General features: G+C 33.7%; 1 protein-coding gene across 12 annotated transcripts; it reads left to right on the plus strand.

Annotated features, from left to right (window-relative positions):
- Positions 1–782: 782 nt before the first annotated feature.
- Positions 783–16,656, plus strand: LOC106762564 (amino acid permease 1). Of its 12 annotated transcripts, XM_022780878.1 has the most exons (9): positions 783–1,024; positions 1,813–2,046; positions 3,457–3,550; positions 3,873–4,090; positions 13,632–13,759; positions 14,036–14,257; positions 15,217–15,313; positions 15,807–16,067; positions 16,180–16,656. In XM_022780878.1, the coding sequence occupies exons 1-8, from the start codon at positions 961–963 to the stop codon at positions 16,019–16,021; spliced, it is 1,272 nt and encodes a 423-aa protein (XP_022636599.1). In that variant the 5' UTR covers positions 783–960; the 3' UTR covers positions 16,022–16,067; positions 16,180–16,656. The 12 variants fall into 12 exon arrangements, 10 of the variants coding, with proteins under 10 accessions (XP_022636599.1, XP_022636598.1, XP_022636604.1 ...); XR_002667884.1 differs by lacking the exon at positions 15,807–16,067 and having other exon boundaries at positions 14,131–14,257; positions 16,180–16,198; XR_002667883.1 differs by lacking the exons at positions 15,807–16,067; positions 16,180–16,656 and adding an exon at positions 15,762–15,780 and having other exon boundaries at positions 14,131–14,257.
- The last annotated feature ends 388 nt before the right edge of the window (positions 16,657–17,044 follow it).

Genomic DNA, 17,044 nt, shown 5'->3' on the forward strand with positions numbered 1-17,044 from the left:
TTCATAAAATTTCTTATACTTTATTATTTAAAATCTAACTTAACTTACTTAAAAGAAACAAATTAATTATATTATTTTTACGACATGGCAATTAAATTATTTTTAAAATATGTTATCAAGATAGATACGGTTATAATCTATAAACTCTTTTTATCCTTAAAAATAATATACACACACACACACCATCATTTGTATGTTCCACGAGGGTCATGTGGTTCTTATTAAAATACGATTACTTTCTTCTCTAATATTATTATTGTTTTTAATCTTTCATATTGATTACTCGAATAGTATTTTTAAGAAAGGATAAACATAATTATTAGCTTAAATTCTATATATATATATATATATATATATATATATATATATATATATATATATATATATATATATATATATATATATATATATATAGTTTGTAAGAAAATTATATTTTGTCTTTCATAAAACTTCTTTAATTTATACTTAAGTTCATTTTAATTTATGAAGAACATATATATTTTGTGTTTTCTATTTTTCTCAAGTTAAAATACATGTGAAAAACTTATGTCACAAGTTTAACCAATGTTACATTTTCTCACCGATTTACTATTAAATTTTAAAATAAATAATTCATAGAAGTTATTTTCATTCAGTTATAAACTTATCAATCATTAGAATAACTATATTAAAAGTTATATTAAATATTTTTTATTAATTAAGGTTATGAAAAAAATTTAAACCGAGAAAATTCATGGCGCCGTGATGAATAAACGTTTCTTTGTGTGTCTAAATCTAATATAATTCCAAAGTCCCAATGTGTAAGTGTGAATAAAGACAGTGTGTTGTATTTATCCATTTCTTTCTTATCACATTGGAGAAGATATTATCATATCTGTCTGATTTGTGTAAAACCGCTGAAGTCAAATGGTGCATCGCTCTCGGAGTGTTGGTACCTGACGGAACAAAAAGGGGATCTCAATGGATAACACCAAACCTCTTATCGAACTGGAACCAGACGATGATGGCAGAATCAGAAGAACCGGTTCGTTTCCTTTCTAACTACCTCGAATCTTCAATTTCATCCCTGAGTTTGTATTGATTTCGTTTCTGAACAGTATAATATTTAGATTTGATCTCTAAATCAGTGGTTTTAAGTCTCTATACCCTCTGGAAGACTTGATTCTGGTAGCGTATTAATAAGTTTTTTTGAAAAGTGAAATTGTTCTGAGTTGATATTTATGCGAGAGTAACTTTATCAACTTGTTGACGCTCTGGGAGAGAATTTTAATGATATAAAAGTTAAAACAAGTTAACAATTTGTAGAATGCGTATTAACTCATTTATAGCACGAAAGGCCAAAACTGAAACAGCAAAACTGAGTATCGTGCGTGTGCAGATTTTGCTCTTCCAAATTGAGTGAACTTAACTCGCTCAACTCACTTTGGAAGTAAAATATACTGCAATGCCCGTTTAGGCCTAATCAACCTTATGTAAAATTGAGGTTTGCAAATTTCAGTTGGGTATTCTGTCACAGATATATGTAGTTGATATGATATTTTCAATAAAATAACTTATCTTTGATAAGAAATTTAATAGTTGATGTATGATTTGTTAAACATGTAGATACTATCAATAGTTGGTTTTATCATGAATAATGGAAATTAGTTTCTTTATCTTCTTAATTGGGGTACTTATTTTAGAGAACTGAGATTCATTTTGTGCATTTGTATACCTTTACCAGTGGTCAGACATACTTTACCTAAGAAATAAAGCATTCAAATCCAGATGAAGCTGCATATATTATTTGTGATGCTTGGGTTCTGTTTGCAGGGAATGTGTTGACGGCAAGCACACACATTATAACTGTGGTGGTAGGGGCAGGGGTGCTGGCTCTGGCATGGGCCATGGCACAACTAGGATGGATAGCTGGCATAGGAAGTATCGTGACCTTTTCAGCTATCTCCATTTTCACTTACAGTCTTGTTGCCGATTGTTACAGATATCCAGACCCTGTCACTGGCCAGAGAAATTATACTTATATGCAGGCTGTCAAGGCTTACTTAGGTATTCTAAATTTCCATAATTTAGTTATTCCAGTACCTGTTTTTCTTTTTTTTCTCCTAATCACTGCTTCCAATTAGTTTGTAAGATACAGCTTTACTGCGAGAATTATTTACAACTAACTAATATACCCTAAAAATGGAAAAGATCAGAGCTTGCAGCTCTGTTATGTTAAGAATCTAACTAGTTTTTCTTCATATACTCATTGAAAATAATAAAAGTTATTTGTTGTTATTGATAATTGGTATAAGTAACTCACATAACGAAATTATAATAAAAAACCTGATAATATTATCTAGGTATTTATGCTTCTTTTAAGAATAAATCTCGGTAATTATTCTATTGAAGAAAATGCATCCATTAATGAATATAGATTATAGATGAACTTAAATCATGAATAACATTTCATTCATACTATTACTTTTAAGTAGAAAAAAAAATTATAACGACTATAATTTAATGATCAGAGGACAAATGGAGGGGTGAGAATAAGACATACACTAAATACTCTAGTTTAGAGTTTCCATATCTCTTTACATTAAATACTCAAGTTTAGACTTTCGATACCTCTTTATTAGAGCATTTTGATGTCCATTATAAGTCTTAGTGGAACGATTTTTGAAATGCCTTTTTTTCCTTTCCGAGCAAACTTGTGATTAGAATAGAAATAAAACAAAATGTTACGATACCATGCATGATGTGGCTAAAGTTAGGTGATTTTCATTTCTATTTCTCTTTGCTACTTGAACATATATTGGTATCATTGCCTTCAATTAAAAATTGTTGTAAACTATGAATTTATTAGAACTAGGTCATTATCTTTCTAAAACGTTTTTCCTATTAAATTTTTATATGTACATATGCATGTTTTACCTTTTTCAAGGATGGTCTATGCATTATGTTAGTTCTTCTCTCAAATAAATAAATTCGACACCTTCTTTTAGATCTATGACTTTTCGTCTTATCCATTAAATATGTTAACTTTAAATTGTTGAAATGTTGGTAATATCAGTTGGTTGAAATTTTATTCACCTCATTTCTATTATTATTTCAAATAATTCACATTTCAATTAAAAAGTTAACTTTGTTATGGGGACAATTTTATTTCTTTTTATAGAAGTTCAAAATAGCACTATTTATTCTGTTGTCATTTATATTTATTCCCTTCACTTAATATTTAATTAGTTTAAACATCTATGCATTATAAGGTAGAATTGACAATCATAAAATAAAAGTATTTTAATTATTTTATTACGATGAAGAAAAGTTATAAAACTTATTTATTTACTTTAAAATATATTTATGCCAGTAAACCTAGAAAAAAATCTCTATTTCTATTTAAAAAATGATGAAATAAATATTTTGATTGGTAGTGTTACTTGTATTAATTTGGTCTTGCTATTGTGGTAATAGGTGGAAGAATGTATGTGCTTTGTGGACTGGTTCAATATACGAAGCTCGCTGGGATCACGGTGGGCTACACAATAACTTCTTCCACAAGCTTGGTGTGCGTAATATAAAGCTTAGTTACAAATTTATTTATTACGAAAATGCAAATGAGATTGCCAAGTCTAACTTCTTCCATACTTAAAATTTAGGTCTTGTGTTATTTGTGAATCATAATTGGAATTGCTTACAAAAATTACTTATCAATCAAAATTTTATTTTAACGAGATCCTAACTTGTAAGCAACTCCGGAAATGCTATCAATAGAATTGAATTAATCATTTAGAATACAACTATTAACTATAAAATGTAAAACTATTTAATAGAGATCATTTAACCTGTTTTTTGTTTTATGGTGAATGATGATGCGTGTGATATGGCAGAGCAATAAGAAAAGCAATTTGTTTCCACAACACTGGAAAAGCAGCTTCCTGCAAGTTTTCCAACAATCCCTTCATGATAGGCTTTGGGATTTTGCAAATTTTCTTGTCTCAGATTCCAAACTTTAACGAGCTTACATGGCTCTCAACTGCTGCTGCCATCACCTCTTTTGGTTATGTATTCATTGGTAGTGGGCTATGTCTGTCGGTCGTCCTCTCAGGTAAGCGTTTTTCAGTTTTCACCATTAATTTTATCAGAATAATTGAATATTAATCACCAAAATTTACTTACACAACTCTCTGTTTTAGTTTTTCATTGTCGATATGTGCGTTCTTCCCTTGATTTTAATTATTCATAGGTCAAAGATGATGTGTGTGTTTTAAGAATATTGATAATATATTTTACTAAAATGTTATTATTGTAAAATTAAAGATTAATTTTGAATTAATTAATATTTAAATGTGGTGACGAATAAATTCTTTTGAAAACAAAACTAATAGTTTTTTGGATACTTTAAATAACAATTTTCTTAAACTAAACTAAAACTCCTAAAAGTATATGGTAATTTACACTAGCCACGTGATCAGGTAACTTTTAGCTATATTGGGGTCGTTGAAAAGTGGAATTGTTTAATAGTATGGGTGTTGTGGATGTGGTTACGCGTGTCTATCATGTCATATGTGGAATGTGATTTCTTTTTCTCTTAAGTTTAAAGTGGAAAGCGAAATTATTTAAATTAAGAAAGGATGTTAAGTAAGTAGAAAGTAGAATGGTTTGAATTAAGAAAAAAAAAATAGAGAATAAACAAGTGTAAAGTTGATCACTGATTTAAGTGATGTGAGAAAATATTTTTTCATAAATTGCTATATTTAAAAACAATCCTGGTACTCTTATATCAAAAATAAAATATCATTAAATATTAAGAAATATCTCTTAGAGTTAAATAATACGTCTCCTTACGAGTTAAATAATACATGTTCTCATTTTAGCATCGTAATCTCCTCTTCTAATATTGCTTATGCTGGTCTTGATTTTTTTCCACTGTAAGTGGGTAGAGGTAGAATTCTTAATGACCATTACAGTCCAACAAGGTGTAACAGTTCATGTGGAAAATTATATACCATTTTTACTAATAATGACTGAAAAGTCATTGATAAAAACTAGCGGAATTTTACAACAACTTAGACATTAAACATATCACCAGCTTAGTAGAACATCTTCAAACGGACAACCAAACTAAAGTGGCAACAAGTCAACAGTGGTCGAGCTTAAATGACATTTGGAAGAAATGAAGGGAGTTTGGGTGAACGAGTTACTTGAAGTTTTATGGGCTTACTAGTGTTTCCCGCATGGTATAACTAAAGAGACGTCTTTGAATCTAACGTATGGTCCTGATGTTATGTTTCCGGTAGAGGTCGATGAGCCTTCTCTTAGGAGGCAAGAAGTACTTATGAGCCTTAAAAATGCACAACTCAGGGTGGAGTTGAACAACTTGAAGGAATCTATGGAAGTTGTCGTCGTGCAAGCAGAATCATATAAAAGGGTGATAGCACGAAGATACAACTCCAAGGTCAGGACGAGGTGCTTCAACGAGGAAGACTCAGTATGGAGGAAGACCTGTGAAGCTGATAAGAAACCAGGGTAAGCTCGCGCCGAATTGGGAAGGGTCTTTAAGGATCATAGAAGATATGAAGAATGAAGCATATTGCTTGGAATGCCCAAATGACAAGAGCATCCCCAACACTTAGAACGCTTCACACTGAAAGTTTACTTAAGCTAAATGATTATAATGTATGACCAATGTTCTCTTTCTTAAAAGAAGCAATAAAATTAGGTTATAGGACATTGTGCATAACTACATCTCAATCCTTCAACAAGTTCATCAAGGAAGAGTTCACCCAAGTGAACCTCTATTGATCTAATGTTGAGTTAGACATGGAAGAGTTCTTCAAAGAACATTAGCTACTAGGCCCAATCGCAACAGGTCGATCAAGAAAGAGTTCACTCAAGTGAACCCCTGCCAATCTAATGTCGAGTTGGACACAAAAGAGTTTTGCAAAGAACCCCGACCGCTATGTCTAATCGCAACAGGTCAGTTAAGGAAGAGTTCACTCAAGTAAACCCTTGTCGCACCTCCAACAATTCAATCAAGGAAGCGTTTATTCAAGTGAATCCCTGTCGCTCTAATGTCGAGTTGGACACAAAAGAATTCTGCAAAGAACCCTGACTGCTTAGTCCAATCGCAACAAGTTGATCAAAGAAGAGTTCACCCAAGTGAACCCCTATCGATCTAATGCCGAGTTTGACACGGAATAGTTCTACAAAGAACTCCCGTTGCTCAGTCTAATTGCAACAGGTTAGTCAAGGAAGAGTTCACCCAAGTGAACCCCTGTCTATTTAATGCCGAATTGGACACAAAAAAGTTCTGTAAAAAACCTCAACCGCTTGGTCCAATCATAACAGGTGGAAGAGTTCACCCAAGTAAACTCCTGCTGCATCTCCAACAAGTTAGTCAAGTAAGACTTCTCGGGACCATATAGATTAAAGGATATTTTTACACCTAGATGAAATTTGGTGCTAAAAATCTCCCCGGTCAGAGATCACACAGAGTTGCTTTCCACCCGAAGACTCCCCTTGTATGATGAGGAGGATTTCTCACCTTAGTGGTGAAACTTCCTTTTCCCTCTCTCTCTTTCCCTTCCCTGTTAATGCTCAGGAGGGAGAGTGCTAATGGGAGCAGGTTGAGGAGTCAGTCGCTCGGTCACAGGTTAATCGGTTGTATGCTTGGTCCCTATGACATTTGAAGAGATTGAACAACTGCGGGTAGGGGTGTCTGAAAAACCTACAACAGTTGCGGCACCAACTTGGGCCCATTGTTAGGTGGTTGCTAAACCCATCAATCTTTCGCGGGATTCTTTAAGGCCATGATTCCTAAAATATAAAAGAAAATTTAGCAAGTTAACACCGATTGATTTTAAAGAGCAAACGAAGAAGTCAACTTACTAAACATATCATCACAAAGGGTCGAAGACCCCTGCCAATGTATAACCCTTTGAGGAGGGAGGCGGCAAGGGAGCGAATATGATCTCCAAGGTTGCCACTTCATTAGATGTCATTGTCGAGTGGTGCTAAGAGGTCAACCTTTTAGACCTCGAGTCTAATAGAGCAAAAATCTAGGCCTATAGTTTACGTCAACAAAGCTCTGTCAACTAACCTCCATAATCCCAACCTCGAAGTACCTGATCTTAAATCCTTTGAATAAGGTTGCATGCAAAGAAAACAACCCATTTCCTTTCTTAGATATTAAAGATACCCAACCCTTAGCAACCAGACGGGTACGAAAATGGTGAAGGAAGATGGGAAGTGTAGGAGTTACATCTAGTACTGAACACAACACCCTAAAGACCTACAACCACGCCCAACTTTTCAGATGCAATTAGGTGGGTGCAACATCCAACTCTTGCAACACACTCGTTTGGTCAACCACAACCCGAACACTCAACTATGACTTGGATGGTCAACTACCAACTCGTAGAGCAAGCTAGTGAGCTCGAATGGTCACCAAACAAACTGGCCAGCCAAGCACCAACTTAGATAGTCAAGCACCAGCTCGACGAAGAGGCCATTGAGCCTGAACGCTCACCAAACAGACCGACCGACCATGCATCAGACCGGATGGTTAACCACCAACCCGGTGAACAAGCCATTGAATTCGGACGATCACCTAGTAGATCGTCTGACCTTGAATTATACTGATTGGACTAAACAATAGAACAAATTAACCTTATTACTGATTATCTTAAAGTTAAAATATGATTATTCACATTTGGATTGTAATTAGGTCAACTTTAATAAAAAAACCACTACAAAACCTATAAATAAAAGTTTAAGGTAAGAAGATAGGTTACAACTCAAGGTTGTTAAACTCGTTAGTTTACGTGAACTTATAAGAGTCCTGAAAAACTCGAATTATAAACTCGACTCATAAACTTATGGGTTTACATTAGATGAAAGAAAAAATATTAATATTCATAAATAATATAATAATATATTGTTATATGATATTATACATTTTTATATTTTTTTTATTGAAATATCATTATTATTATTAATTGATCATATTATATTTTTAAATATTTTTTAATTATTTGATCATTATTAATTGAAATATCATTATTATATATTTTAAATATATTATTATTAATTAAAATATCATTATTATTATTATTATTATTATTATTAATTAATCATATTAATCACAAACACCACCGCAAACATAAATACCCATGAGTGCCCAGCACCCACAAATACACATGCGACGAAGACTGAGTGACTACGATGACATGCACCACGACAAGAAAGGGTCCAACAAATGCACAATGGAGAATGCTTTAGAAGAAGGAATGAAGAAGGGGTTGAATTAGAAAACACTAAAACCCTAGTTCCAAAGAGTTTTCTCCGCAAATGTGTTCCATTTAAATGTTCTTTTTTTCTCATCGAACTCGTCTTATTGTCCCAAACTCGCGAGTATGATAGAATGAAATGAATCTACATTCAATTCTACCGAGTTCACTTAATAAGTTTGCTTTCGAGTTGCCTCGGAAGCAATAGTAAGAACCTAAACTTATTCAAGTTAACGAATTAACTCGATAAATCAAAAGTTGATTAACTTTGGAATCGAAGTATATTCTACAATCTAATCGATTTGGAAACACTGAAGACTAGTCAGTGTTCGTCAGTGTTAAGATATGTCAAATATTCTATTAAAGGATATTAGACAATCAAATATTATGTTAGTTATATTTTAGATATTATTATAATTTGTGAAGATTTGTGCATATGTTTTTCCTTTAATAGATGAAGGATTATAGGATCCTTGTATGTATATATATGGTACTCTATTCCTTGAAATAATACATCAGAATTATTCTTTAAACTTTAATATGGTAGAGCCAAACACTAATATCCTCTACAATATAGGAATCAGTGTCTCTCTTTTTGAATATTTCTGATGGCTTCTTCCGAAAAAAATCATTCGGAGAAACATGATTTTGGGACTTCCGCTGCTATCCATATGCATGAATTGCTCACCCCCTGAACGGCTTGATGGCACCAACTATGTTGAGTGGTCGTTGAACGCACAAAACAAGATCAGGGGTAGAAAACGTTCGGGTTACATCTCTGGGACAAAGGCTGCTCCAAAGAACAAGAACTCTGATGAATATGAAGCATGGGAAGATGAAAACTGCCTAGTCAAGTCTTGGCTTCTGGACTCCATGTAGAAAGAAATCAGATCCCTCTTTATTCGCTTAGCTACGACAAAGGATATTTGGGACACTGTGCAACAAACATACTCAGTCAACCAGGATGCATCCCGATCATATCAATTATATCGTGAGGTAATCTCTACTCAACAAAATGGAGGATCTGTTATTACATATTTTGGTAAATTACAAAAATTATGGCTAGAGTATGATACTATCACGAATTGTACCATGGAATGTCCAAAAGATGTTGAGAAATATAACATGATTAATTCTCAACGAGTTTATGGTTTTTGGCTGGCTTGGATACACATTTGGATGCTGTTCGTGGTCATATCCTTGCTACCATTCCCCTTCCAAATGTTCAATCCGTTTATGCAACTGTTTGTGTCGAGGCAAACCGCCAAGCGGCTATGCTTGATAGTGAGTGTACTATGGGGACTTCCTTTGTTGTTAAAAAGTTTTCTAAGAAAGGAATTCGCAAGTGTACCCACTACAATGGGGATAATCATGTCATGGAGACATGTTTCAAACTCCATGGCTATCCGGATTGGCATCCAAAAGGACAAACTACTCCTAATACCAAGGTAGAAGCCGCTTCCAAGAGCCATATTTCTACTGTTGCCGGATTTGTGACCAAGTCAGGTATATCTAATTCTGCTATTAATCTTTCTGCTATTACTAGCAATAGTGATTGGATAATTGATTCAGGTGCTACTGATCATATGACCTGTGATCCTCATATATTTACTAATTTTTCCCCTAATTGTTTTAAGACTGTTATTATTAATGCCAATGGGGTCTCATCTCCTATTGAAGGTGTAGGCACTATATCTCTCTCACCCTCCTTATCAATTCCAGATGTTTTCTTTGTTCCTACATTGAACTGTAATCTTCTCTCTGTCAGCAAGTTAACCAAATCACATTCTTGTGTTGCCTCATTTTATCCAACCCATTGTATTTTTCAGAATATTCATTCCAAGGAGAAGATTGACATTGGGAGAGAAAGGGAAGGACTGTATTACCTTGAAAAAGTCTCACATCAAGAAATCCATAAAGGAGCGTTGGCTTGTCTTGCGAATGAACACACACGCGATAAAAACAAAAGGGAGATCTGGTTATGGCATAGACGCTTAGGACATCCCTCTTTTAGTTATCTAAAAAAATTATTTTCATCATTATTTCATAAATGCAATATTTCTGATTTTTTTTGTGAAACTTATGTAATGGCAAAAAGTCATCGTACTGTGTTTCCTTTAAGCAATAAACGAACTGATTTTCCTTTTTCATTAATTCACACAGATGTTTGGGGCCCTGCCCCACAATCTACACATAATGGAAAAAAATGGTTTATCAGTTTTGTTGATCATTGTACTCGGGTAACCTGGGTGTATTTGCTTAAACATAAAAGTGAAGTGTGTGATGTGTTTCGTTCCTTTCATCATATGATCGTTACACAATTTAACACACATATTAAAGTCATTCGATCAGATAATGGAGGGGAATATTTTAAGACTGAATTAATAGAGTTCATGAACTCTAAAGGCATCTTGCATCAAACTACATGTCCTTACTCACCACAACAAAATGATGTGGCTGAAAGGAAAACTAGACATATATTAGAGGTGACTAGATCACTTTTGATAGATGGTAATGTCCCATCTCATTTATGGGGTGAGGCTGTGAGCTCTGCCGTTTATTTAATTAATCGAACCCCTTCTAGTGTGCTTAACTTTCAAACGCCTTTTGATGTGTTGTCTGATCATTGTATCCTTCCTCCCATAGTTTATGTACCCCCTCATGTTTTTGGATGTGTTATATATGTTCACTTACACCCACATCAACGTACAAAGCTTGAAGAACGAGCTATGAAATGTGTTTTTGTTGGGTATGGATCAATTTAAAAAGGTTATCGTGCTTACCATCCACCATCAAAGAAATTTTATATCTCTATGGATGTAACATTTAATGAGCACGAATTCTTTTATGTTGATTCTCCACTTCAGGGAGGCCATGAAACTGAAGTGCATAATCATGATGTTAATATGTTTGATATCTCCGATATAAAATTATATTGCGAAGATAAATTATCGTGTGAGGATCATTCTGCAGGAAGTGAGTCAATCCAAAATATGGACACTTCTTTTCTGGATAATACAGTGTCTTCTGATCATAACCAATTGGCTCAATCTTCTCTACAGGTTTTCAACTTGACTCTTCAGAGGTACCTTCTGATCCTATCTCTGATAATACTAATTTAGATGGAATTGATTCTTGTCTGCCTGAAACCACCAGCATATCAAACACTGAGTCTACTACTGTTCAATATAATCTTCCACCTCGTTCTAACCATGGTCAACCTCCAGCTAAATATGAACCAGACCTCCAAACCAAAGTTAAATATCCCATTAGTAAATATGTGTCATCTCACAGGTTATCTCAATCATATGCATCATTTGTATCTCAATTATCTTTAATTTCTATTTCTAGTAATGTAGTTGAGAAGATGGCAGCTTTAGAAAAAAACAACACTTGGGATCTTGTGTCCTTACCAAGAGGGAAGGAAACTGTGGGCTGCAAATGAGTCTTTACAATTAAGCATAAAGCTGATGGAACTATTGAAAGGTATAAAGCACGACTTGTGGCTAAAGGTTACACTTAATCTTATGGTGTAGATTACGAAGAGACGTTCGCACCGGTAGCCAAGCTCAATACTGTGAGAATACTTTTGTCGCTAGCTGCAAACCAAGATTGGCCTCTTTTACAATTTGATGTGAAAAATGCTTTCCTACATGGAGAAATTTCAAAAGAAATTTATATGGATTCTCCACCAGGCATGACATATTCAAATGGAATGAAGGTTTGCAAATTAAAGAAGGCTCTATATGGATTAAANCAATCCCCAAGAGCATGGTTTGGAAGGTTTACCAAGTCTATGAAGGCTTTTGGCTATAGAGCAAGTAACTCTGATCACACCTTATTTTTTAAGAGAGGACAAGGAAAGATTACAACTTTGATTATATATGTAGATGACATGATTGTTATAGGAAATGACCAAGATGAGATTTCTAGTTTACAACAATACGTTGCATCTGAATTTGAGATGAAACAACTTGAAAACCTCAAATATTTTTTGGGTATTGAAGTAGCTAGATCAAAACATGGTATTTTTCTATGCCAAAGAAAATATACTATTGATTTACTATCAGAAACTGGGCTGCTTGGGAGTAAACCAGCTGATACACCAATTGAACAAAATCATAAACTCTTTCAATGCTCAAATTCAGCAAGCATAGACAGAGGAAGATACCAAAGGCTGGTAGGAAAATTGATTTATTTGTGCCATACACGTCCAAATATCACCTATGCAGTGAATGTTGTTAGTCAATTTATGCATGACCCACGAAAGCTTCATATGGATGCTGTTGAAAGAATTTTGAGATATTTGAAGTCTACTCTTGGAAAAGGAATTTTGTTCTCAAATAATGAAAACTTAAAGGTAGAAGGGTACACTGATGCAGATTGGGCAGGTTCAAAAGATGATAGAAGATTTACCTCTGGATACTTTACTCTTGTAGGAGGGAATCTTGTAACTTGGAGGAGTAAAAAACAACCTGTAGTAGCAAGATCTAGTGCTGAAGCAGAATTCAGAGGCATGACACTAGGTGTATGTGAACTTTTGTGGATTAAAAATGTGCTATCAGATTTGGGATTTAAACCAAATGAAGCTATGAGTTTGTACTGTGACAATACTTCGGCTATTGCAATTGCTCATAATCCTGTTCAACATGATAGAACAAAGCATGTGGAGATTGATAGACATTTCATCAAAGAGAAGATTGAAGCTGGAATAATTTCCTTTCCTTTTGTAAGATCAGAGTTACAGTTGGCTGATGTTCTCACCAAAGGAGTGTCAAGAAGATTGTTTGATGAGTCTCTATTCAAGTTGGGAATGTGTGATATCCATGCACCAACTTGAGTGAGGGTGTTAAGATATGTCAAATATTCTATTAAAGGATATTAGGCAATCAAATATTATGTTAGTTATATTTTAGATATTATTATAATTTTTGAAGATTTGTGGATATGTTTTTTCTTTAATAGATGAAGGATTATAGGATCCTTGTATGTATATATATATATGATACTCTATTCCTTGAAATAATACATCATAATTATTCTTTAAACTTTAATAGTGAGGACACATAGGAGACCATTTAGGAGACCGTTCACACGACAACACTTGAACCTAACTCAACTGAGACAGTACAATTGACCTTGGCCTCCTCATATCCGAAACAGATAGTTTATACAAAATAAATTTCTACCCAAGTTAATTTTAAATTGTAGAGAAATTAATTCTATTTCTTTTAACTTTTACGAGGAAATTTGTAGAAATATATCCTTAATCCTTGAATGATCAAGTACTTCCTTATTGTTTCCTTTGATTTTGGAGACAAAAAGAAGTAATTACAATTTGAATTTGGATGTGTACAGGAAAAGGAGCTGCAACCAGCATAACCGGAACCAAACTACCCGTAGAAGATAAACTTTTGAAGGTCTTCACTGCAATGGGAAACATAGGTCTTGCGTGCACTTACGCTACTGTCATTTATGATATCATGGTACTCATTCAACACTATTTTTTAATACTGGATTGAAGTTTATTGAAAATCATTATGATAAAATGATTAATGAAATTCATTAAAACTTGTAATTTTAATCAACTTCAACCTATCACCATCACAGAAAGAGTGTTAAAATAATATAAAGTATGGCGTACATTCCCCTTTTAATAAGTGAACAAAAGAATACAGAGATGCCAGTAATGAAGTTATAGCAAATTAGAATTATAGTTGTTAAAGTACTGAATACCATTATTTGATGATGTTTTTGCTTAGGACACATTAAAGTCACATCCAGCAGAAAATAAGCAAATGAAAAGGGCCAACGTGCTAGGGGTGACAGCAATGACAATATTGTTCTTGCTGTGCAGTGGCCTTGGCTATGCTGCTTTTGGGGACAACACTCCTGGGAACATCTTGACCGGATTTACCGATCCCTTCTGGTTGGTCGCACTGGGGAACGGATGCATCGTAATGCACATGATTGGAGCATATCAGGTTGGATCATTATTTTTCCAGAACTCCAATTTCTTTTTCATCTTTCAAAATTATGATACTCAACTTTTTAACTTGATTGAAATTTTATTGAAATATATGTTTTTAATCTGTGACACTAGTTTGTTTAGTTTACTGCGATACTGGTACGTGTAAATAAGAAATTTGTCACTCAAACGTAGGGCAAATCATCAGTGCAATTTTTTTGTTCAAAATTACCAAGATGGACAGGTTTCAAAAGAATTACGAAAATAGATAAATTCTGTTAGTTTGATATAATTTGATTGGGATGAAATCCTATTAGTTTAACACAAATTTTGACTCAGTTTATATCATAATAATATGCTATGACTTCTTTACCAAGCTATTTTTGTAAATTTTTTTAAATGTCCATTTCGGTAATTTTGAAAACAACTAGTACGTGTTTTGTCTTGTCCAAAGGTAAAATACGGAAAATGTAAAACTAAATGAATAAGATTTAATTGAACCTTTTATCTACGCTTAGAAAAATTAAACTTTTGGTCCGTCCTACAAAATTTGATTAATTTAATTCCATTTTCTTGTTAATTTTATTTTTCTTAATTTAATTGTACAATTTTAATTTACTAGTTAACTTGACATGCAATATTTAATGAAAATAATGACGTAATAATGTGTTGTATTATCACTTCAACATATTTATATTGACATGACATTTTACTTTCGTTAACTATTAGGCATAAGGAGATCAAATCTTTAAAAAAAAAAAACCATATATGAGGACCAAATTGGTAAAATGATTATGAAAGAACGAAAACTGAAATTAAATATAAAATGACGGACCAAGTGATTTTTTTAATAGTTGATTGCAGATATATAACTACATTTTATGGGAAAAATAGATATGATTTTTCGACAATTAAAGTTAGTAAATTTGAGTATTTTTGTCCAGTAAAGTGTCTGCAATGAATATTTGGTTACAGGTGATGGGTCAACCATTCTTTCGTATAGTTGAAATGGGTGCCAACATGGTGTGGCCAGATTCAGATTTCATAAACAAGGAATATTCATTCATGATGGGTAATGTAATGGTTCGTTTCAACTTGTTTAGGTTAGTTTGGAGGACAATTTTTGTGATATTTGCCACAGTCCTTGCCATGGTAATGCCTTTTTTCAGTGAGGTTCTTTCCCTCCTTGGTGCAATTGGGTTCGGGCCTTTAGTAGTTTTTTTTCCCATACAAATGCACATTGCCCAGAAACAGATTAGAAAACTATCACTCAGGTGGTACTCCCTCCAATTTTTAAGTTGCCTGGGATTCATTATTTCAGTGACTGCTGTGATCGGTTCAATTCATGGGATTATTCAGGATTTCCACAAAACCAATCTTTCCATGTATAAACAATAGTCCCTTTGATAACAATTCCAACTTTTTTTTTTTTTTTAAGTTATTCCTTAGATGTTTACTTGCACAGACCTAAAATGATTAATACAAATATTGTTCCTATAAAAATGGTTGTCAATTGCCAGTGCACCTTGTAACTATTTAAACTGTTCTTGGATCACCAACAAAAGAACACAAAGGCATTACATTCAAGGGTTCAAGAGGCACATCTCCTTTAGCATCATCATCACCAACGTCAATGACATCTGGTGGATGGTCAGGGGCTACTCCTTCTTCTACAACCGTTGCAGAAGGAGGTTCTTTATCTGCAGGTTGTTCATGTTGCTCACCTGCATGTGCACCTCTTTCATTCCCCTCACCCTCAACATCACCAACAGCTTCATGACCTGAAGGAGATTGTTCCACCTTCTGAGACTTTCGACGATCACCAAGTTCCTTCCTAACAACCGCAATTTTATTTTTGAGATTTCTTATCTTCAGGTTGTTTGTTCTCATTTTTTTCCTCAGCGGCTGATAGCCAATTTTCATCATCTTCATTTTCAGCTGGTACTTCTTCACACTTGGAACCTTGAGGCCTCGCTCCCTCATCCAAATTGAAAGCACGACGTATGTTGGCCTTTAGACAATCATGGTCACTAAGGTACCAATTAAAATGTACCTATAACAATGAAAATAAATACCTCAATCACATAACAGTAGAAATCATAAAAATAACGATATAAGTTGTTAACAAAGTTACTTACCTCACTAGTTTAAACAAACTTTCTATTTTTTTGGTACTATAATTTAATGCATGAAATCGCCTAACACGCCGAAATTTCTTGTGAGAAAAATGACCATGCAAACCAAGGCTACAATTAAACCAATAAAATTAATGAAACAAGTTATTACAATGGATTGACTTAATACAATAAACAAGAACAATAAATCATACCTACAAAACAATAGCATTGCCATTTATGCTCAAAGAATCAACAATCGTTCCAGAAAGTAATTTCTTATTACATCTATTTAGACTATTTACAAGATATGTATGTACAACACTACTTCAATCATAGTTAGACAAACTATCTAAGTCATCTAAGACTAAACAAGGCAGGTTGGAAACATATCTTGTCTTCCTAGGAAAAAAACACCACAAAACAAACTAATAGATACAAATGACATATCACATTGACCTCATGATGGGTGTCGCGGCCCATACAAATTTGATTGCAAATGAGAAATGCAGTATAGCTAGGGAATGACCCCTAGGTCGTCTCTCAAGGACCAAATGTGGTTCGAGTCTTAGGTCTAACACGAAGTGGGGGGGGGGGTTGTGAAAGGTTTTTGCAAGGAAAATTAAATTAAATTAAAACTGAAAATTAAAAGCAACCAAACATACTTGAAAACTTTGAAATAAATGGAC

This window comes from Vigna radiata, chromosome 5 (genome assembly GCF_000741045.1).
Source record: "Vigna radiata var. radiata cultivar VC1973A chromosome 5, Vradiata_ver6, whole genome shotgun sequence".
Taxonomy (NCBI): Eukaryota; Viridiplantae; Streptophyta; class Magnoliopsida; order Fabales; family Fabaceae; genus Vigna; species Vigna radiata.